Source organism: Zalophus californianus, chromosome 4 (assembly GCF_009762305.2).
Source record: "Zalophus californianus isolate mZalCal1 chromosome 4, mZalCal1.pri.v2, whole genome shotgun sequence".
Taxonomy (NCBI): domain Eukaryota; kingdom Metazoa; phylum Chordata; class Mammalia; order Carnivora; family Otariidae; genus Zalophus; species Zalophus californianus.
Window position 1 is genome coordinate 27,311,939 of NC_045598.1, and position 23,983 is coordinate 27,335,921.

A 23,983-nucleotide genomic window follows, 5' to 3' on the forward strand; every position below is an offset into this window, starting at 1 on the left:
CTGGGAGTGAGGGGCGTCTGGGTCGCTCAGCCAGTTAAGCATCTACCTTCGGCTTAGGTCATGATCTTGGGGTCCTGGGATTAAGCCCCATGTCGGCTCCTTGCTCAGCCGGGCGTCTGCTTCTCCCTCTCCCTCTGCCCCTCCCCCTCTGTTTGTGTTCTCTCTCAAATAAATGAATAAAATCTTAAAAAAAAAGAATCTGGGAGTACAGCCTAATCTTGTACCCAAAAAAAGAAAACTCCCCAGGTGATTCTGATACAAACATCCAGTTAGGAACCACTGTTTCAGTGGCACTAATCAAAAAACATCTACATTATTCATTCCCAAAAAGCTAGATTAGGAAGTAAAACAGGTATCTGGTTAACTGCCTATAGTACATCAATTTAATAGAATAGTACACATCTGTCAACAAGAATAAGGTAGCTATATATATATATATATATACACACACACTGATATAGCATAATCTCCAGTATAGTGTTAAATGAGAAAAACAATACGAACATTTAAAAAAATATTTTTAAGAGGGGATATGTGTGTGTGTGCGTGCATGCGTCTGCATGCTTCATATAGGAACAACTTAGATCTTAAAGGATAGATAAGAAATTAGTAGCTTAAGTTTCCCCTGGGAAGGGAAGCAGGTGATCAAATTACAGGGAAAGGGGAAGTATTTTTTACTGTGTAACTACCTTGTAATTTCTTTTACTTTGTAAATTTCTTTACTATGTAATATTTTACTTTGTATCATTTGCATTTTTTACGGTTTGTATCACCTACTCAAATTAATTAATTTTTAAAATGTTGAGCTTAGGGGCAAAAAGAACCACTGCTTTAGAGGAATGAGACATTAGCAAGCAAAGATACATGAAAAGCCAGACGGGAAGGAAGCCGGGCAGTGAAACAAATGTGGGGCTGTCAGCTGCTAAAGGGCAATTAGAGCATTAATGAAGGGAAAGGGGCAGAAGGAAAAAGTCTTGGCAAAAAGTCCAAAGCAGATAATCCTCTCTTGACATTTCTGTCCTGAGGTGATATTAGGTAAACTGAGACTCAAACCAGAGAGCTCAATTTATCCAGATTCAGCTTTATTCTGAATTAACCATCTGTCAAGAATGCGTCAAAAGCGTAGAAAAAGATGAAGGAGCCCGTCAAAAAAGTTCCCTGGCAAGTGGAAGGGTCGGCATAAGGTTAGGAGCCCTGTTTAGGGAAGGAAATGTTGTCCAGGTCATGGATGCCATTTTTGTCAATGATTCGAACACTGAAGGTTGGCAGATTCAGGATGAAGCGTTTCTGGAGCTGCAGAGAGACATGAAGACAATCAGTCAAAAAATATTTATTGAGCACTAACTATGGGCCAGGCTCTCTTTGAGGCACTGGGCATATAAGCAGATAAAAATCCCTGCTTTTGTGGAGCTTATATTCTACTGAGGCCAGTCAGTCCTCAGACTGCAGCTGGAGGCCGGGGGGCAGTGAGCAAGAACTGGGAGATGCAGCTTGCAGCTTGTCTCTGGTCAGTCAGCTGATGAAAGAATAAGACCAGTCTAGGCTCTATTCCCCACAGCCTGCTACCAACCAGTCTGGCAAACACAAGACTTCTTTTTTAAAATGTCTCAAAGTAGTAAGCCAACAAAGGAGTGATTGCCCTAGGAATAAGCTTTGGACCAAAGCAATGTACTCCTACTTCCCAAGAATTTGCTCCAGTCACCACCACCGCCCCCCCCCCCACCCCCTGACATTATATAAGGCCCAGGTGTATGTAGCTAGTGGAATGGTGGGAAGGATTTTGGCAGAACTGCTCTTGGAACAACCCCTACTTCTGACTCCTGCAATCCAAGCCTACCTGTGATTAAAATAACATCTCTGCACTCTCTTAAGATTCTCTGCTTGAGAGGCTGTTCCAAAGGAGCTGTGGTCTACATGCATGGAAGCAGACAGCCCCCACTAACCTGGCTAGAGATTACTGAGGAACACAGTTGGAGGAAATCTATGTTTCTGTGGCCACCCGTCCTGGATACCTCACTTAGTCTTCAGACAGAAGGCATAAAGCTCTCTACTGGCTCCCTTAGGAGCATATCCTAGAGATGTCCACCTGCCCAGGCCTAAGCCTGCCCTCCCATATTTCCCATCTCCTTTATAGCTGAGGACTAGGCATCAACAACCTATTCCATTTCCTGAGTCTCTTCTAGCTGATGACTCCTATGTTCAGAAACAAGCTCCAAAATCAAGAAAAGGTGACAATAAGGAAGGGTTTGTAAAATGATCATCCTTAGGATCCATGGTGAGTAAAGTCTCAAAGCACTTGATATGCCAGTGGCTTCTCCCTAGTGGCCCCTTGTAACACTTAGGACTGCTGGACTAATATGGCCTCTTAGCTGAATGGTTAAGGAAAGCACATGAGTTTATTCTCAGCTTCTGCTCTGGAAAGAGGATTTGCAAACAAGAGAAAGAAGGGGGCACTGTGGACTGAAAACGACAGGACTGTATAAGAGGCAAACTGACATTATGCCCAATGCTCCCACCTGCTTTCCACCCTCCTACTCTCTCACTAGACCACAAATTCAAGTTCATCCCTAGGCCACAAAAACAGCAAAAGAATTACAAAGCCTAAGGGAGCTGCTTTCTCTTCCTCCTCATCCTCCATACGGACCCCAAAGGCTCTTAGAGGAGTAGTACGGTCCGTGCTCCTGGCCTCGTAAACTAAAGGCTACTCTCCTCTTCTGCATAAAGCTTCCTAGTTGCTTTCTATTGCCTCCTGAATTCTCAGGGAAGGCTTTCTCTGCAGGACTAATGCACTACGAGGGAGCAGACGGTATGGCAACTCCAGGCGGCACAGGAACAGAGCAGGTATCAAGTCTAGGGCAGTAGTAGTTCTGAAAGTATGGCCCAGTTACCACTGCAGCAGAATCACCTGGCGCTGCTAATTACATACTCAGGCTCTACACCAGGACAAATGAATCAGAATCTGGTGGAAGTGGGAGTGGGATAGTCAAGAATCTGCTTAAAAACAAAAGCAAAAATAAATAAGCCAAAAAAAAAAAAAAAAAGCCCCACAGTTCCCTAGATTATACACACCAAAACCTGAGAACCACTAGTCTGGATGAACCCCCTCTCCCCGAAAGTAACTAAATTGTAAAATTGACATTGATGAGGAGGAAACCCATGAGAGAAAAAAAATAAGCTTGTTACCCACGAAACTCTATCCCTGGTAGCAACTTCACATCTGGTTAGTGGGTATTTATTACACCTTCTGGCAAAGAGCAGAAAAAATGCAACCGAGGAATGGAACAGTATTGGCAAACAGAGACACACATTCCTTTCAGGATCCTGTGGGAGCTACTCACCTCCTCTAGACATTTCCTAAGAAGCTCCACTGCCCTCTCACGAGAGATAGCTGAAAGAGAACACAGAGGCCACTCACTCAAGGTTTTGCCATTAAGTCCAACTCTCAGCCACAAGTTTTACCTTTCAAACTTCTTCAGGTCAGTATGCCACACAAACGGAAACGGCAAAAAAATGCCTAGCCTTCTAGTTTGCAATAAACTTATTCCATATGCAGTGGAAGGTGCCCCAGACCCAGTGCTCTGACAGCCACAAGCCATTGCAAATTGATTTGCTACAGAGAAGGGTAAGCATGACGGAATTCTGCCTCCCATGGCCAGGGCCTGCCTCTAGACAAGTCCAGCGGCTTGCCTCTTTTTTTATAGCCCATCCCCCTCACCCCTACACACACCCCAGCCCCCCCCTTTTAGACCAGGGCTTAAATCAGTTCCATCTGCCCTAGCCAGCTGCAAATCAGGGAAAGGGAGGACAGGGCCTGAGTTTTAGCCTCACTTTCCCAGCTGGGTCTCCGTTTAACAATGGAAAGAGAACTCATGGGATAGGGCTGAGACTCTCATAAACCCGGAGCCAAAGGAACCGCCCACAAGCACGGCACACTGGGGTGGCGTATTCTGCAGTCAGGCTTCAGGGCTGGTGGGTGGTGATTTTGGTGGGCAAGTCAGCTGTACTCCCGACAGATGCCAAATCAAGAAACAGTCACTAGGAGGCCAGGCTGATTCTTCTCAGGATGTGGCCTAGAACGCTGGCATGGCTAAGGCTGAGTGAGAGGGCAGCACCAAAAAGAGTGGAGAAGCCAGATTTTTTCCTGTACTGACAGGGAAGAATGGAATTTAAGGAGAGAAGTGGCTATGTGTGTTGCATCTACAGCCTGTAAAAGTGACAAATTCCAAGTGCTTATCGATCACAGTGGCGAAAATCAAGGTTGAGATTGGAGTCAGAAGACAGAACTTAGCACAAAAGCACTACTGTGCTGGAAGCTCTGCCAAGCTAACAGTCTGACAAGTAGAGAGCCAGCTGCTTCTTACAGGAGGGGCAGCCATGAGGTGAAAAGAACCAAGGGAAGGGCCCAGGCTTGTGGCCTTCAAAAGCTTTAACATTTAAGCAAAGAAATCCTCAGTTGTCATGCTGGGGACCTCTTCATCCTTTGTCAAAACAAACACATAAACCACTTGGTTTACTTGCTCATTCTTTATAGCTGAGATGCTAATAAGCATCCAGGCAGGGCAAAATGAGTTAAAAAACTGAAAAATTAGTTTTACTCACTACTCCAACACCCTTTAAAACAAAACAAAACAAAACAAAACCCAGCTCTGGACATAGGCAGTATCTCCTTTTGTCTGGCAAAAAAGGGACTTTTATTAGCCTTTCAATAACCCTACTGACCTGCAGGGGAGAGCAGCTTCCACAAGGTACCTGGATGTGCTTCCTAGGATCCATCCTCTATTCAAGCCCTGACCACGAAGGGGTAGTGTACAAAACCAGGAAGCAGCTTAGGACGGGACTCTGCTACTACCTAGTGTGCTAGAACTTACTTGGTGTATAGTATCGGTCCAGGATACTGAGAGTCAGGAAGGCACCATAGCCATGGGCTGCAAAAGGGGCCTTGGCCAAGGCTGCCAGGTAGTCCATGTAGTAGAGCGCTGGACCCTCATGCTCATCATAGCCAGCCAGGAGGAGGTTGACATGATACGGGGTCTGTAAAAGAAAGACACGGTCAAAGCAGTAACACCAACATCTCCTTCCATGACAAATGGGAACATTCCAATTCTTGATGAGTAAGAAAATAGCAGCAGCTAAGTAAATCATGATGAAAGTAAAACTGAAATAAATCTAAAGGTCCGAGAGTATGGTAAGAGGTAAAGGGAGGTTGGCTTCTTTTCTCTGAACGGAAGAGCATTGGGAGCACTTTAAGGTATTAAAAAAAAACCCTGCTTTCTTCTTAAAGCCTATGGACAAGAACTTTTTACAAAAGCATTTCAAAGGCAAAGAAAGCATTGGTGTTCCTGTCTTTCCTAATTGCTGAAACCAACAAACACAGTTCTGAGAGCATCAGGCCATAGACTAAAGAAAGCAGCAGCCCCAACCACATCTTCCAGAATGAACAGGTTCAGTCTGGGCACTTGGACCAAAATCTCAAGTGGTAGACCGTATGCCCCAGTATTAAAGAAACAACTCTTGGGGTGCAGAAGGATAGTAGGTCTCAAAAATTGAAGTCCAATCACTAAACTTTTTTTTTTATTTTTAAGTAGGCTCCACGCCCAACGTGGGGCTCAAACTCACAACCCCTAGATCAAGAGCTGCATGCTCTACCCAACTGAGCCAGCCAAGCACCCCTCAAATCCCTAAACTTTTAGTGCAGATAGTAATAATGGAAGTCCATAAATACGCTAGAACTGTGGAAACATAGTAATACTAGAAGAACTATAGTTTTAAGTGAAATGCAAAGAACCTTGACTATATCTGCCTTGCTCTTCATCTCTAAACGGATGCTTATTTTTTTTTTTCGACACCAGCTGGGCTGTTCACCATGTTAAACTGAGCCTGTCTAGGCCCCTAGGCATCAGTGGGGAGACTCCCATTTTACAGGGCTTCCTTTTTCACTGCAAAATGTGTTTTTCATCTTACATTTGCCTCAGTGGGTAGTGAGCAGGCCTTGCTCAAGGTTATGTGCCCATATATTCAATTAAATGCATATTAATGAAACTGAATATATTTACACGCCCTTTTATAGAGCCTAAAGTAATAACAGCTAGTGGTCTTAAAAATGACATCTCACATTCTTTGAACAATGATTAACATGGGCACTCGGAAGCTTGAAGAAACTCAGGTGAGAAGAACACCTGAAAATATTATACACTTACTTGGAACTCCAAGCCAGTTTTCCTAGTAACACTTCAGTTCCTAAAGATACAGAGTAGCCCTAAACTGCAAACAAGTTTCTGCCTTGGGGATAAGATGGTGGAGGTCTGAGAAGAGGAAGAACTGACTAGCAGTAGTCAAGTCTTCTGAGAAAATAATTACCTGCCTGTCACATTTCCTGGTGAGCAGTGTGCTATACTCTGCCAGGCTCCGGAACTCTTTGCCACATTCTGCAGCTATGTTTTTAGTAAGTCTGACCTTAGGCAAGACACTTAACCCCTATGAGCTTCTGTTTCCTTATGTGTAAAACTGGGTTAATTAATCCTTCGCTTTCTATTTTCCAGGGAGTATGGTGAGAAAAAATAATAGAGGTGAGCATCCCAAACTCTGGAAGAAAATATGCTACCTAAATTTCCTAGTATATTAGCCATACCCCAGTCTCCTTTCAATAGCTTACTACTTTAAACAAAGACAAAACTTTAAATTAGCTAAAGATAAGAATATTTATCTAATAGAATTTTTTTTCTGAGTGTGAAAACAGTACTGTAAAATCAGGCAGACATAGAATACCTTCGTGTTGTTATGGTTAAAAGTGGAATAGCCAAGAGGAAACAGAGAGAAGAACAAGGGGCGGAGGGAGACAGAGATGGCAGAGATGGGGATTCTAGCTGGTTCTCCTCCCCAAGAAATTTCATAATGAAGTCTCTTAGCTATCACAAAAAAAGTTCATCTTTCTGCTAAGATGTTAACTGTACTATTCTTTGTTCACAGGCCAAAATACCCACCGTATGGTCAACCAGAACAATTTTATCACGTTGCAATGGTAAGTTAAGGATCTATTCAGCTACCCCGAGAAGTCTAAGCACCAGAACCCAGATATGTTCTGTCCAGTGAGGGTCTGGCCTGTACTCTGACATTACGCTATCCTGTGTTTAAAACACGTGATTTTAAAAACCACCACCAAAAGATTTTACATGAAACTTTATCAATGGAATTTCAAAAACAAACTGTATTGCTTAACTGGTCCATATAATATCATTTATTTATGCTGAAGCATCTGATACACGCACTCATCAAAGTCGGTATTCAGAAGCCACAACACGTGGCAGAGAAGATAACTCACAAATTATTGTGTGACTTTGAATTACCAACTTTTGCAAGTGTGAGATACTCAAGCATAAATAAATGGTGTTATCTAGACTAATTAAATCAATACATCTGTGTAACAACTTGCAGTTTCTGAAATTCTTCTGACAATGCTCCATCAAAGATCTCTGGCTCACACTAGTTTTTTAAAATTTCAAATAAAGTCTTGTATACTGTCACTCCTGCTCCTCTCAGAATCATGTTCAAAGTGATAAAGCCATAGTTATGGGTTTCTTGACTGTTACAGTCCCTCATATTCTTGATTCCTTATCACTTTCCTGGAATGAAACAAATTCCAAGCCTTTCAATTTTGTGCTATTCTGACCACATACACATGTGTGACTGCTGGTGGTGTGTTTAGGGAAATACTTATGTGTAAACTACAACCCACCTATTCAAATATTTATGCCAATTTTAAGTACCATGAAGGCAGGATTATGTATGGTTTGTTCAATGATATACAAGCATATAGTACATGCTCAATAAATATTTGCTGATTGAGTAATAATCATACCAGAAAGCATTACACATTTTAATTTATATGTGGCTAATGCCTAGTATCACAAGATGAGGAAAATCACTAAACAAATATCAGAAAGTGATAGGTCATACTTCCAAGAATTCACTCAAGTCTAAATAGACTGCCAGGGGCGCCTGGGTGGCTCAGTCGTTAAGTCAAGACCTGCCTTCGGCTCAGGTCATGATCCCAGAGAGCCCGGAGTTGGGCTCCTTGCTCAGCGGGGAGCCTGCTTCTCCCTCTCCCAATTCCCCTGCTTGTGTTCCCTCTCTCACTGTCTCTCTCTCTCTCTGTAAAATACATAAGATCTTAAATAAATAAATAAATAAACAAACAAACAGACTGCCAGCATCTCTCTGAATGCCTACACATTGCTGCTTTTTGCTAGACTCCTAGGTCCTTCTCTTTCTACCTCCCTTCAGACATGGGTTGCTAACTAAGAAAAATCGAGGATACAGGTCAGGTATTTAGAATTGAACGAAGGGGGAATGATAGCATAAATAAGTATTTTAGGAAAAAATAGCTGGGTTACACTATATAGTTAGACTGGAGTTCGAAATCTGGCTGTCTTACCAATGTGTGGCCTTAGAAAAGCTAGTCATTCAACTTCTCTGAATTTTAGTGTTCTCATTAAAAACAGGCTAAGACATACACAAAAGAGCTAGAGTAAAGACTGAAAGAGATAATGCATATAAACAATAAGCACAGTGCCTAAGACATAATAAAGACTCGATAAATGCTAAAATTATCACCAGAGAAACACAATCACCTATGAAGTTCACAGTGCCCATGAAATACACCGGGCAAGTACTCAGGAGAAGCCCACCTACTCCTAGCACTGAAATATAATTCCTCATATACGGCTTCATAAAGGGACCTGGAAGGATGTTAATTAACAAGTGCCTAGCACATTGCCTGACACATGGGAAAAATGCAGTAAATGACAGTTTCCTCCTCTCCCCTTCCCAGACTCTTTTCAAGGGCCCCAAGGTGATTGTATTCACTGTCAAAGACATTCACAAGCATCTTAACTTAAAGCATATCCACTTCACAGCCAACCTACCCTAACCTATCTTGAAACTGATCACAGGCCTGGAGACCTAGAGATCTTCTGGAAGCCTGAAAAAATAAAAACAAAAACAAACCCTACATGCAGACTTGGAGAGTAAGTACCATGTACTTATTTATTAAGTACTTTCATGCAGTTTCTGCCACTATAGATATGTCCACCTCAGTGCCAGGTCTCACTTTCTAGCTACTTTTTCATCAGTTCCACTCTATCCCATAATCAGTATTCCCTGTGAGAATCTGCCAATTATTCCGGCGAAATAGGAATACTAATCAATCATGACAGATTTGCTAGGAAACCTCTATCCTTTACAAAGTAATCCTTGTTTTGTGCATGATAGAATCTAGTCTTTGGTTGTCACCATCATTCTAATTATTTAGATAGCAAGTCTAAGTAATGAAACAGTTATGAGGTCCCCAAGGCAAGGAACTGTATCTTCTATGTCAAGGCATCCTTCACAACAAAGGCTAGGACTGAATATTATATACAATTTTGAACTAACCTAAGCATCCAGATGACCAATAAATGAATCCAAACATTTAGATGAGACACTCTCTGCCCAATAGCCTTAAGGATCACCATTAATGGTTTGCAGTGCTAACACCAAAATGCTTAGTTTTAAAGTTGTATATCTAATTGATAAACAAAGAAAAAATTTAAATGAACCATCCTGGTAACAATATGAATTTTAGCTTCTAAAACAAGGTACCACCAAAATTTTGCCTCTTTTTACAAGTGGGGGGTGGGCAATGCTAGACAGTGACAAATGTGCTACCTTTTCCTCCCTTAAAAAAAAAACACACGATGGGGCGCCTGGGTGGTTCAGTCAGCTAAGTGTCCGACTTTTGATTTCAGCTCAGTTCATGATCCCAGGGTCCGGGGATCTAGCCTGGCATCAGGCTCCCTGCTCAGCGGGAAGTTGACTTGTTGTTTTCCCTCCATCCCTCCCCCTGCTTGTGCTCTCTCTCTCTCTCTCAAATAAATAAAATCTTAAAAAAAAAAAATACACAAGAGGTGCCTGGGTGGCTCAGTCGGTTAAGTGTCTGACTCTTGATTTCAGCTTAGGTCATGATCTCAGGGTTGTGAGATCGAGCCTAGCGACAGGCTCCACACTGGGCGAGGAGCCTGCTTAAGATTTATTCTCTCCCCCTTCTGCCCCCCGCCCCCATACATGACGTAAGGTTATTTTAAAGTGGAGAGCTTTAAGTCATTTTGAGATTTCTTCATCTATACAACAGGGATAATAACAGTAAATGTAAAGTGTCCAATGCAAATGCCTCTTAGGCAGTTAATAATACAGATTAGTTATTATCACCATAATCACCACGACTGGCACTTTTAGGATCTGACTGCATTATTAACAGATCTGACTAGAGGGGTGCCTGGGTGGTCAGTTAGTTAAGCGACTGCCTTTGGCTCAGGTCATGATCCTGGAGTCCCAGGATCCAGTCCCGCATCAGGCTCCCTGCTCAGCAGGGAGTCCGCTTCGCCCTCTGACCCTCCTCCCTCTCATGTGCTCTCTTTCTCTCTCTCATATAAATAAAATCTTTAAAAAAAACAGATCTGACTAGATGATAATATCAAGATATCCCACTAAGAACCAATCAAATCACCCCCTTTTTTGGTTGCAAAAAGGGATAAAATTTAAACCAGGGAAATTAGCCAGTAAGCACATCTCTTGTGTACTTCTCCCTGGGATTGAAATGGACTTCCTAATATCTGTGCCCTGTAGAACTGAGCTCGGTTCCACTTTGTGTATTTGGGCGTGGGATGGTACACACATACAAACTTTCCTCAAGTTAGGTGGAACATTTCCCCCCTTCCAACTCCTGTATATACAACTCCTTGTATATTCCCTCTCTCATGAAAAAGAAACACTGCAGTGATTAAGAAGAGTGTGAAATTCCATAAATTTTACAGCTAAAGAGAACAGTTGTGATAAATACACGGAAACAACAAAATCAGCAACGAGAGTCTGGGCGGTGACAAGCAGCGGTGTGACATCTGGCGGAAGCCAAAGTCACAGCAAGGGGGAGAGAGGTGGGCGTGAGGAAGCATCCCGCCGAGCGTGGACACAGAAAAAGAGAGGAATTGACAGTCTTCCTTTGGAGCCAGGCCAGCCTTTGCCACCTCTAATTGAATAGGACGATGTCGCTAGGAGTGAGGTGCTTTGGAGGTGCAGTTTCTTTTGCACTGTGCTGTACCTTGGAACATTAAGCAGTGTGTGAAGCATACTTCCATTCCTGAAGTAATGTGGAAGGAGATGCAGAACCACCAACAGGACAGAGGAGTTTGTCTAGTGATGACAGTGTCTTAGTAAATAGACTTCTAAATACACTAAACAGAGACTGGGCTTTGGAGGGACAGTGCGTGCTATTTCTTTCTTTTTTTTTTTTTAGATTTTATTTTTTTATTTGAGAGAGAGAGAATGAGAAAGAGAGAGAGAGAGAGCACATGAGAGGGGGAAGGGTCAGAGGGAGAAGCAGACTCCCTGCTGAGCAGGGAGCCTGATGCGGGACTCGATCCTGAGACTCCAGGATCATGACCTGAGCCGAAAGCACTTAACCAACTGAGCCACCCAGGCGCCCCACGTGCTATTTCTTTCACCCCAGTTGACTGTCAAAGCTTCCTAAAATCCCATCTTTGGCACTGAGAGTATTTCACAAAAATGCAGTTTACAGAATAGAAGAAAGCTCAACTAGTTTGTCCAGCATCCCTTTTACAAATGTGGGGACTCAAGTTCAAAGAAGGGACAGTGATGTGCCCTAAGCCACACAGCTAATTAGTGTCAGGACCAGAATTTTAGGCTTCTGATTCCAAGTCTTGTGTGCTTTTCTAGGAAACCATGCTGCCTCCACAAAATGGAAATTAGTGTGAAAATATGATTCAATATGTAAATGTCAGTTTCACACTCAAATATTTCAGGATATACTATTTTGCATACCAATATCTACTGTTCTCTATTTCATGTATCACATCTTACATGACCAATAGTATTTTAAGTTTTAAAAGGGCAGGTATAATGTCAGACCACATGACTCCCCCAAAGGGTATAAAACTATATAAAACATGTAGTAAGTACTCAATAAATACCTGTGATAAGCAGATACCAATACCATAACTGCTTTGCCAATCCCCAATTTTACAAATTCATTAATAAACAAAATGGATCAGTTATCATTTCCTTATACTGATGCTCTGAACTCTGAATCAGGAGCTTGTTTCCAATAATCAATAGAATTCACTAGCTACCTGCTTTGCATGGGTTTTGATGGCATAATTTTAAAATTTCAATGTTGGGGCACTTGGGTAGCTCAGTTGATTGAGTGTCTGACTCTTGATTTCAGCTCCAGTCATGATCTTAGGGTTCCTGCGTCAGGCTCCGTGCTCAGTGGGGAGTCTGCTTGAGATTTTCTCTCTCTCCCTCTGCCCCTCCCTGCCCCCGCCAGCATGCTTGTGCTCTCTCTCTCTCTATAAATAAATAAATTTAAAATTTCAATGTCAATTTTGCCATTTTAATTAAAGGACTTTGTACCTATACTGGAATTGCAATGTTTACTATATCAAACACTTTATTAAACACTTTATTAAAAAAAATCTCAGAGATTTCAGGAACTTCCACCTGTCTTCACAACCTATGTACCTTTTCTAAGCTCTAAAAGACTGTGGCTCTATGGATGGGGCTGGGGAAGAACAGCTATCCCTAGCACCTAAACAATATAGGTCATGTGTATTCTGACATTAATCCTCTCCAACACAGTCCTTTTTAAGGAAACCCATCAATCTCTTTTTCTAATAACAATGGTAATTATGCCTTAAGTATATAAATGTACACAATTTATAAAGGGCTTCAACCAAATCCTGCAAGAGCTGAGACCAGAACATAGGATAATTATGAAATAATTATCACTCCACTTTTGCACTTAAAATGTGACTATATTTTTATTATTTTTGAAAGATTTTATTTTTTTTAAGATTTTATTTATTTGACAGAGAGATAGAGAGAGAGCATAAGTAGGCAGAGAGGCAGGCAGAGAGAGAGGGAGAAGCAGGTTCTCCGCTAAGCAGGGAGCCTGATGCAGGACTCGATCCCAGCACCCTGGGATCATGACCTAAGCCAAAGGCGGCTGCTTAACCGACTAAGCCACCCAGGCGCCCCAAGATTTTACTTTTTAAAGTAATCTCTATGCCCAATATGAGGCTCAAACTCACAACACCAAGATCAAGAGTTGCATGCTCTACCGACTAAGCCAGCCAGGTGCCCCTTTATTTTACATTCAATAGATGTTACTTAGCATTTACTATGGGTGCTGGTGGATATGGGAACATGTATACCTAGTGAATTAGGTGATTTCAGCAGGAAGCAGAGGAACTGGAATGATACTGTCACTGGCTTCCTAAAGAATATGAACTTCACCATGTAACCAAAGAGGAGCCAGTGAAAACCACTCCTATTCCCCTGCTGAGCCAAGCCTTTCTCATGTCACAGGACACTGCAGAAGCAGTAGGGATGGCAGGGGAGAAATGGAATATGAGATATATTTAGAAGGTAGAATTAACAGGAATTAATAACTAGTAGAATAGAAGCTGAGAGAGAAAGAGGAGTAAGGGGAAAGATGGTAGAGCAAACATAAAAAACGCAATTTGGATCCCATGAGCTTAAGCTGAGCTGTCCAGAGGCAGCTGGAAAGAGAAAAGAGTGTACAACCCAAGTTAGGAGCCTGAATGAAGAGCCAGCCAGTTAGGAGGTTTCATTTCCACAAACACTCATTCCTGTGTTCACATGTGGAAGAAAGATAGTGAACAATTACAACAGGACACCGGCAGAGCTATTCCTTGCCACGAGACCACAGAGAAGTTGAGGGTGACGTGTGTGTGTATGTGTTTAGGGCGGGGGGGTGGGGTGGGAGTAGTACAGAGAAACTTTGCCTGGAAAATGCTGAACTCGGTCTTAACTGGCAATTAAAAGTTAGCCATTTGGACACAGGAAAGTACATTCAGGCATGAATGACTGGTAAAGTGGCAGGGTCAGCAAAAGCAGAGAGACAAGAAAGAACATACAGCAGGCTGGGGAGTGCGAGTGACTGGGCATGAAGTGCAGAAAGCCAGTGTGACAAGAGTGAGGTAGCTCAATAGTGGAAGGGGACAGATGAAGCAAAGGCTGATCTCGAAGACTGTGCACTGCTAAGTTTAAGAGAGACGTTCTGGGGAGCTGAGAAGAAACTGGACTTTCTTTTATGATCACAAGCTGGGACCAGCTCTGTTACCCACTGTTTCCACTTACAGGGGGAAAAAAAAGGAGGTATAAAGTTGGAAGTTGGCGTTTCCTCCTAATCCTCTGACTGAAAAAACTAGGAGTTTAAGCTGATCAGAATACTATATTGAGCTTCGCAACAAGGAAACTAACCGCCTGATTTGCCTTTTCTGCTGTTTCAGATACATTTATCTTTGTAGCACTAAAAAACAAAGCAGCCCACATTTATAGATTCTCACAATGACTTGAGAAATACAGAAGCAAGTAAACCTTTGATTTTTAGAGGCCCAAGACAAAATAAAAGCATTACCCTGAAAATGAGACTGTCTAACCAAGATTTTCCTTTTTCTTTTCTCCGCTGTAGGTCCTTCTCTGAAAGTCTATTTGGTGTACCTGTTTGACGCCGGCAGATGTGAAATCATCATAATATAAGAACCGTCCTCACTTTCCTTTATAATGATTTGCTCATGTCAAATGTTTTGCTTAACACACTGGCAACAATTCTTGTTCAGCAATGTTACTGCAATTACAACCAACATGTTAAACTTTAAAAGCAAACACCTTTTAAATTATTATTTGAATAAACTATGATTTTAAATGCTGTAAGTCAGAAGATAGAGATGTATTTTTGTGAAAAAAGCAGTGACGGACTGAGATCAAATGCGGCTTTATCACTTTACATTTGTTACTTGAGATAAGTCATTTGGCCCTGGAGCTGCAAGTGCCCCACCTGAATACGGGGATGGTACTGCCTGCCTGACAGCTGTGAGGAATAGAGTGCTATTCTGTGTTCAAGTTTCTGAAAGAAGGCCTAGTAAGTAGTAGGTGCCCAATAAGTGTCAACTGACTCTGAATTTTAGGAGCAAAAAATTAAATATTGTGTATATATCAATTTTTAGCAAAACCAGATTTTAAAGTTCTCCTTCAATAATTCCAAAATTTCTGTAAATTTTATTTCTCTAAAGCCATCACTAACCCCAAGTTTGATCTTATCGTAATCTTATCGTAATTAGAAGTTTAGAAATTTAATGAGTTGAAATGCAACATGGCACAGATGCCTTATTATACCAACTAGTTAACACGGTATTTGTTTTCTACATTAATTTTACTTGCTAATCAAAAATACTGCTTTCTCCCAAATAACATCAAAATAAAATTGCTGATTATGCAATGGTAAAACCAACAACACCATGTCTGCAACAAGGCCACTTGAATTTTTTCATGAGCTGGCAGTTTCCAGGGAAAATTTAAGATTCCATATACCTTTAAGTCAAGTTCTCAAAAATTTAAGTGCAGAAGCCATGCTTCATACACTACAAGGCAAATATTAGGTTGTACATGCTAAACATGCCCATGAACATCTATGGATATTGAACATCAGAGCTGATTCACCTTCCTGAGTTAATAAATAAGTCTGCTGGGAAAGACTATTTAGGACTACATATATGATTGTATATGTTTCTGGATGTCCACAGCAACCAGATATAGAATACTAAGGAAATTCTGGGGAAAAGAGAGTTTAGGAGTCCTTCTATTAGAACACAGTGCTCCCCATTAGCAGCCTAAGTTCAACACAAGTTACTCTTACCTCTTCAATTGATATGGAAGCTCCTCATTGGTCTCCGTGCTTCTCTTTTCTTTCCCCAAACAGTTCACCAAAGAGGAGCCAATGGTCTAACCAAATCTCATCTGATCATACTAACCCCCTCCTAGTCAACAAGCTTCCAGAGAGCTCCACTGCTTTAGCATAAAGCTTTTTCATCAAAGTCTTCATAACATGGACTACCCCTCTAATTTCAATCTCTTCCATTCCCCTAAAAATCTCAGCCATATTTAACAAACTATTTAGAGTGTGGATTTTATATATGTAGAACACGTAGAGATATGTATTTATATTTGTTTTTCAATCAGTAGAGCCCTAATTTACATACAGTACCCAAATGGTTAAAACAGCTAAAAAATTAGGAGGCGGCTCAGACAACTATTTGTCCCCACCCCAAACATCATTAGCAAACCCCTGTGCCTGACTTAACACACTCTCACATACCTCTTTGGTCTGTGCTTCTGGTTTTCCTTTTTGCTTCACCTTTGCCTTAATGACAGCTGGTTCTTTTTAGGCTCTGGTTAGGTTCTGTTCCCAGAGCACCTATCTATCTGTATGGCCATTGTGGCACTTGTCACTCTGCAGTGCAATTCCTCCATTTAAGGCACTCACTGAGCTCTGCACCTGTTTCCCCAGCCCCAAGGACAATGCAGGCTGTAGATTTACTGAATGAATGACTATCAGTCCCTGTGGAACTTCTCAGCTATAAAAAACTGCACACATTAGGAGGCATCAGAAAGGCAATGCAGAGTTTTGGCAGGTTACTTGAGTTTATAAAGATTCAGAGATCATTATTTCCTCTCCCTGGTAGCAGGCATCAGAAAGGCAATGCAGAGTTTTGGCAGGTTACTTGAGTTTATAAAGATTCAGAGATCATTATTTCCTCTCCCTGCCTTTTTTCTTTCCAAACTAATTAATCCTATTTGCTCTATGGTCTACACTCAAAAGCAATGGCAAATCTGAACTTACTTTCTTCAACTTTTCAAAAAATGTTTTATGCTTTCTTCCCTTTTTACCATTCTTTTTATTTGCTTAAACCTTTTTTGAAGTAACACATACATATAAAGTTGCATAAAATATACACACACAGCTTAATGAATGAGTATACATGTAACTACCTCCTACGCTAAGAAGCAGAACAGTGAACTCCTTCCCCCTTCAAAAACTTCCCACTGTCCAGGGCGCCTGGGTAGCTCAGTCAGTTAAGCGTCTGCCTTTGGCTCAGGTCATGATTTCAGGGTCCTGGGATCAAGCCCCACATGGGGCTCCCAGCTCAGTGGGGAGTCTGCTTCTCCCTCTGCCCCTATCCCCACTCATGCCTGCTCTCTCTCTCAACTAAATAAAATCTTAAAAAAAACCCAAAACTTCCCACTGTCCTTCACTTTAAATAACTGTTTTTGGGGAGAGTATAGGAAAACCCCACAGAATTTTTGGGATCAGCCCCTGAATTCATATGCCTGCATGATCCTGGGCCAGGCCAAAACAAGACATCAAGCTGAACCACATATTGTATACCTGAAACTACTATAACACTGTATGTTAACTATACTGGAATTAAAATTAAAAAAATAAAAATAAAGGCATTAGGGACTATGGGTGGTTGGGGGGACACGGGAAGAGGCATCAAGATGTCATAGTATATGTGTATTTGTATCTGTGAGTATGTGTGAGGGAATGCCCACACAGGCCAGGTTTAAAGCAATCCTAAAAGGTACAGTAAACCTGTACTTCTAATGGTAAAACATTTTCAAAATAAAAGCATGTTTTTACTAAGCAGACACAGTAGTCTGCTGCTTCTGGCTTAAACCAAGCCTTAATAGGAAATCGCATGATTTTCAGTACACAAGTTTCAAAACAGTATCAATTTAGACCAGTTACCTTCAACCCCATTGTGGGTAGGAAAGATGCTTTAAGTGAAAAGTTGGCATTATGGGGTTGCACAATCCCAGCTATCCAATAAGCTCATTCCATCCAACCAGAACAGGGGTTCTCTCTGCTCAGAGCAGGCATCCAACAGGGTAGCACATACATGCTCTCTGAGTGAGAAAGCAACACCTTCTCACATACAACCCCCTGGAGAGAGATGGGGAGGGGAGGGAGGAGGACTTTACACCTGCAAACTCCTAACTCGATCAGCACTAGGGCTGGGAAAAATAGCACATATTTAAAAAAAAAAAAAAGGATTCCTGATAAAGCCAGTAACTTTCAAAGAAGGATCTTCTTAAGCCATTTTTTCTTAGAAGATGAGTAAGTATAATGATTCAACAACCAAGTCTTTGTCTTTCTAATGGACTTAGTCAAGCCCTAATGACTGTATAAGCGACCTGCTTTAAAGGGCAGCTGTCAGAATTCTTATTCCTCTTAGTAGGAAAACACTATAAGCACAAAGTGTTGTCCTATTAATTAAGGCATCTCAACTTGAAGGCATATCTGTCGCTGGGCCGTAGGATAATCAAAATGACCACTAAAAATAGAACAGTGTTATCTCCAATGGGGCAGACATAAGCCACCCCCAATCCTAAGAGACTCCTGTGAGATGTGACCTGGGATGCACATGTGTACCACTGAATATCCATTGACATGTAGCCATATGTTTTCAGTTTTTACTGTATGTCCTATTCAGGCTAGGAAACAAAATAATTAACAGACATTAACTCTTGACCCATCTAGTTAGCTGACTAGCTGACTAAGGTCTGGTGCGAAAGAACTGCTCTCCAGGTCTAAAAGAACTGCTGCTTGCACTGAAATTCCGTGAGTTTCATGATGAACATCTTGATTTTTTTTTCCCCCAATTTCCCCATCACCAAAAGTAAGCCAGCTCTGTCTGTCAAGATGCCCAGGCTGTGTGGCAGTGGTGTCAAAGGCTGCCATTTGCTCCAAGGCACTGCCATCTGTGGCAGCAAAACATTTTGTCTCCGGAAAATAAACACATCTGCCTTTGCCAGTGTCCTCCCACTGTGCCGCCCATCTGGAGCAGGTGAGCTGGAAGGCAAGCCTGGGCATCAGTGAGAAGGGGGTGAGCAGGGGAGACAAGGCCTCAAGGGAGATGGCACATGGAGGAAGAAGGTAGTGCTGTGTCATGTCACATCCTGCTAACCACATTCGCCAAAAAGCATGTGAAATTACCCTTGTTAGTGATATTTTAATCATATGTAACAAATGGTTGGTCGTGTTTAGAGGACAAGACCTGCAAAGTCAAGGTTTCACCAGGGCCATCTGCTCACACATCACATGACCTCACTGGTAACAATAAACAGATGATGTCTTTGTGCCAGCGACCAAAGGCAAGAGGACAATGACTCTCGTGGTCAGATTAGAAGGTCAAAGCTACCAGGATTCTTCTAGGACAAGACCACACTATCCATGCCTACTGTAAGCCAGATGAAACACACTCAATGTCAGGTCAGAGAGTTGGGATAAGTCATGGTCACTTCCAAAAATTACTAATACCTGAAATTCTTTCCAACACGTTCTTTACCTTTCCCTGAAAAAAATAAATTCAAGTCTGGTTATGGTCTTGACATCAGATCTTTAAATTATACTATTTGGGGGCTAGAAGAAACCATAAATATTATCCAATCAAATTCTTTCTCCCAAGGTTTTTTCAACTACCTCACAAGAGAGGTGGTGCTAAACCTCCTGAAGCAGGGCTCTTTGAATTACACCACAGGTTTCCAAACTTCGGTGGGCAGGGGACCATGAAGCTGCATTTTTCAAATAAAATCTCATATGGAATCCCAATATACAAAATAGATAAAAGTTGTGCTGATCTATATGAAGCTAAAGTTTCACCACACTGGTCTTCCTTGGTGACTTTCCTGAAGGCAGATTCATGGAAGAGAGTTTGAAAACCACCACACCAGGCTGGCTGATTATTTTTCCAACTCATTATTTCCATTTTTTAGGTGCTAAGCAATAACAAGTATAGCCTTATAAAAAAATAAATTACCAGAGGCTCATCAAGTACTTGGCAGAAAAGGTTCTATAAGAATACTCTGGCCAGTGAGTAGCAGCAGTAAAGCTACTGAAGATTACATACCGTGGAGGGCAGCGTTCTACTCTAAGCCTTGCCATGCCACATTCCCCAAGGGTATCAGGTCTGGCTGGCTCATACCTCAGTCTCCACATATGCAAAATAGAGATCTGGGCAGATAACAACAGATAATTTTAGGGTATTTACATACTATACCAAATATGCCACCTAATTCATTTCAAGCAAGAAATAGCCCGATTATTATCACTTTCTCTTCTACAGCCCATTAATCAAATCATAAGGATAATTTAAATAAGCATCATGCAAACTACGCCTATAAGCCATTACAAAATTTTCAAAATAATCCTATTAAAAATCCAAATAGCATGTTCTTAATGATGAAGTCATTATTAAATACTATTTTCAGGGAGGTATCATTCACTTATTCAAAATATATTTTATTAAACCAATGGTTAATTCTCAGTTCTTGTAATTTGCCACATTTGATCACTCCTTCCGTCATAACAGATGAAGAAAGTGAGGCTCAGCAAACATAAGTGACTTAGTGAAGATCACAGAAACTAGTACATATGAGAGAAAAGATTAGGACTCTGATATATGTGACTCCAAAACCCATGCTCGAAGAAGCCTCATAAATAATCAAAACTGGGGAGTCAAACCCATAGCAAAAAGCCTAATAAGCCCTTTTCCTGCTCCTTGGGGTATAATGAGGGGGAGATCAACTTAAATGTACACATGCATTTAAATAAAACTGGAATGAAGCCTCTTGATTTTTCCCCCACTCTGTGTTTTTTTTCCATCTCTTCCTGCTGATTTCATCTTTAATTTCATAGTACCTGGTGAAGTAACTGACTGGGTGGCTAAGTCAGTTAAGCATCTGACTTTGGCTCAGGTCATGATCCTGGGGTCCTGGGATTGAGCCCTGCAATGCTCCCTGCTCAGTGGGGAGTCTGCACTCCCTTTCCCTCTGCCCCTCCCTCCACTCGTGCTCTCTCTCGCTCTCTCAAATAAATAAATAAAATCTTTAAAGAAAATGTTAATAAAATTCCCTTCCAATATATAAATGAACAGTAACATTTTCAGTGGTATCTGAGTACCAACTGGATGATATTTATTCAGCAAATATATATATATTTTTTAAGATTTTATTTATATATTTGAGAGAGAGAGCAAGAGAGAGCAAAAGCAGTGGGAGTTGCAGAGAGAGAGGGAAATGCGGGGCTCAATCCCAGGACCCTTGGATCAGGACCTGAGACAAAGGCAGATGCTTAACCTAATCAGCCACCCAGGCACCCCTATTCAGCAAATATTTACTCAACGCCTACAATGGGCACATATTTATACCTTATCTATATAATCCTACCTAGAGATCTTTTTTTTCTTTAAGATTTTATGACTTGAGAGAGAGAACGCATGTGCATGTGTGCACTGGAGCTGAGGGAGGGGCAAAGGGAGAGGAGAGAGAGAAGCCCAAGTAGACTCCATGCCGAGCATGGAGCTGGAAGTGGGGCTGGACCTCATGACCCCAACATCACAACCTGAGCCAAAATCAATAGTCAGACACTCAACCACTGAGCCACCCAGGTGCCCCCTGATACGGAGATCTTGACACTTTAATAGAACTAGAAATTTTATACTTCCCCAAATGCACAAACATACTTGTACATTAGTCGGGTAACTAACTAAGGAGACAGTATGAAAGAGTACAGTATTTGAATTTAGAATCTTACCTCAGACTTTTACAGGCTATTCCTGTGTCTTTGGTATACTTGGACACATAACAGAAATACTCTTTATTATTAACCAGTCTAAGTAGGCTTGTAAGTAAAACGGGGATAACATTCATCTTACGGTGTCATGTAACTATCTAGAATAGCACCGTTCAAGAGAACCTCCTACGATGATGAAAATGTTCTATATCTGCAATGTCCAATATGGTAGCCATTCGCCACATGTGGCTACTGAGCACTGAAAAGTGGCTACTGAGCACTGAAAAGTGGCTAATGTGACTGAGGAACCAAATTTTTTATAGAAATAAAAGTTTATTTTTCATTCAAACTCCAAGAGACTCTCACCTAGGAACCAAACTTTAAATTTTATTTAACTTTTATTATTTAAAATTTTAATTGCCATTTATGACTAGTGGCTACCACACTAGACTCTGGTGATCTAGAACAAAGCCTTGTACATAACAAATGATCAATGTAGCTTTACTCCCATCTTCCTTATCCACAGCAATACTTTCTTATATCCTCTAAACCAGCAAGTAAGTTCAACTAAAAAAGCACAATAAAGAATCTCCCATAAAAAAACTAACTTATAGGGGCATCTGGGTGGCTCAGTCGGTTGAGTGGCTGCCTCCAGCTCAGGTCATGATCCCGGGGTCCTGGGATCGAGCCCCACATCAGGCTCCTTGCTCGGCGGGGAGCCTGCTTCTATCTCTACCCCACTTGTGCTCTCTCTCTCTCAAATAAATAAATAAAATCTTTAAAAAAACAAAAACAAACTAACTTATAGCTATTAAGTTGCTTCTTCAATCAAGCAGCAATGGCAGCACAGAAACAAGTGATTTATTAGTCGTATGTGCCACACACTGTACTAACAGCTTTGCATGACTGCTTCATTTAATTTATAATAACTTTGTAAAGTAAGTGCTATTATCTTCTAAGTAGAGAAATTAAGCTTAGAATCTGTCCAAAGACAAAGAGCCAGTAAGTCAGTGAGCAAAGATTTAAACTCAAGCAGTCTAGGGGGTGCCTGAGTGGCTCAGTTGGTTAAGCATCCTACTCTTGGTTAAGCATCCAACTCTGACTCTGACTCCTGACTTCGGCTCAAGTCATGATCTCGGGGTGGGGGGGTCATGAGATTGAGCCCCGCATCCACTCCATGCTCACCCGGAATGTGCTTGTCCCTCTCCCTCTCCCCACTGGCCATCCCCCTGCTCTTTCTCTCTTTCTCAAATAAATAAATAAAATTCTTTAAAAAACAAAACAAAACAAAACCTCAGGCAGTCTAATTCCAGAGACAGTGCTTAACCACAATGCTAAACATGCTTGCATCTTAAAAGAACCAGTTTACAAAAAATTCATTATATACTCTGCAATAAATAAATGTCCTCCCAACCAAATACCACCCCCAAACACACACACACACACACACACACACACACACACACACACACACACAAACACACACCAAATTAGAAATCAGACAATTTGAGCTACAGACACAAAGTTATACATGGTAACTGGCTGACCTGAAATAAGTCTCATGTGCCAACTGGTGTGACTGTATAAATGTACCAAATCTAGTGACTTCACATTTATTAGAAAGACTGAAAAAATACCAACACCTTTCTCCCCAGAATAAAATGACTAAAATATAAACTCATATTTTAGAGCTAACAATCTAAGTTGATAGAAGGCTGGGGGAGCAGAGGTTGGGCTCAGAACCATAGGCAGACGTAGTCAATATTTACTAAAGCCCCTATGTCACTGTCTACAAGGGATATTTATTTAAGACATCAAACATTTCTGCTAGGAGATTAACCAGATCCACTGCATTTACATGAAGCACACTGCCACTCTTATCTCAATTCTAAAAGCAGCTTAATTCATTTAATGTCCGCTGTATTTATGACGAAGTCTTTATTGTGCCCAAAGCTAGAACTTTTTTTTTCAAGATTTTATTTATTTATTTGACAGAGAGAGATACAGCGAGAGAGGGAACACAAGCAGGGGGAGTGGGAGAGGGAGAAGCAGGCTTCCTGCTTAGCAGGGAGAGCCCGATGCGGGGCTCGATCCCAGGACCCTGGGATCATGACCTGAGCCGAAGGCAGACGCTCAACGACTGAGCCACCCAGGCGCCCCCCAAAGCTGGAATTCTTATTCCAGTTCTGCCTGACAAGTCAAAGGAATATTTTACACAGCAAGCCACAGCATACTCTTTACCAAATACCACAGGAATTTCTGAGTGGCAGGAAGGGTCATATCTGACCCATTTTCCTCTCTCACAGAGCAGTGAACAAGAAAAGGCCACTGACCCTTTACCCAGATCAAAACAAGGTACGTAAATCTTTCTCCTCCTTCCTACCAAAGTATCTCTAGCTTCTCTTCAAACCTCATGATCCTTACATCGCATAAGGCCCTGGGCTAAAGGTAGCACTGAAAAAAAGAGGTTCTATTTATTGAGACATTCTGAGGTAG

The 23,983-nt window shown here is 41.6% G+C and overlaps 1 protein-coding gene across 1 annotated transcript in view; it reads right to left on the reverse strand.

The window, feature by feature from the left end:
* Nucleotides 1-355: 355 nt before the first annotated feature.
* PSMB2 (proteasome 20S subunit beta 2) overlaps nt 356-23,983 on the reverse strand; it is a 34,960-nt gene continuing 11,332 nt past the window's right edge. The window contains exons 4-6 of the mRNA XM_027624162.1: nt 4,869-5,031; nt 3,339-3,388; nt 356-1,293 (exon numbers count right to left, since the gene is read on the reverse strand). Coding sequence (XP_027479963.1) covers nt 1,186-1,293; nt 3,339-3,388; nt 4,869-5,031 — 321 coding nt within the window. The 3' untranslated portion in view covers nt 356-1,185. The remainder of the gene's footprint in view (nt 1,294-3,338; nt 3,389-4,868; nt 5,032-23,983) is intronic.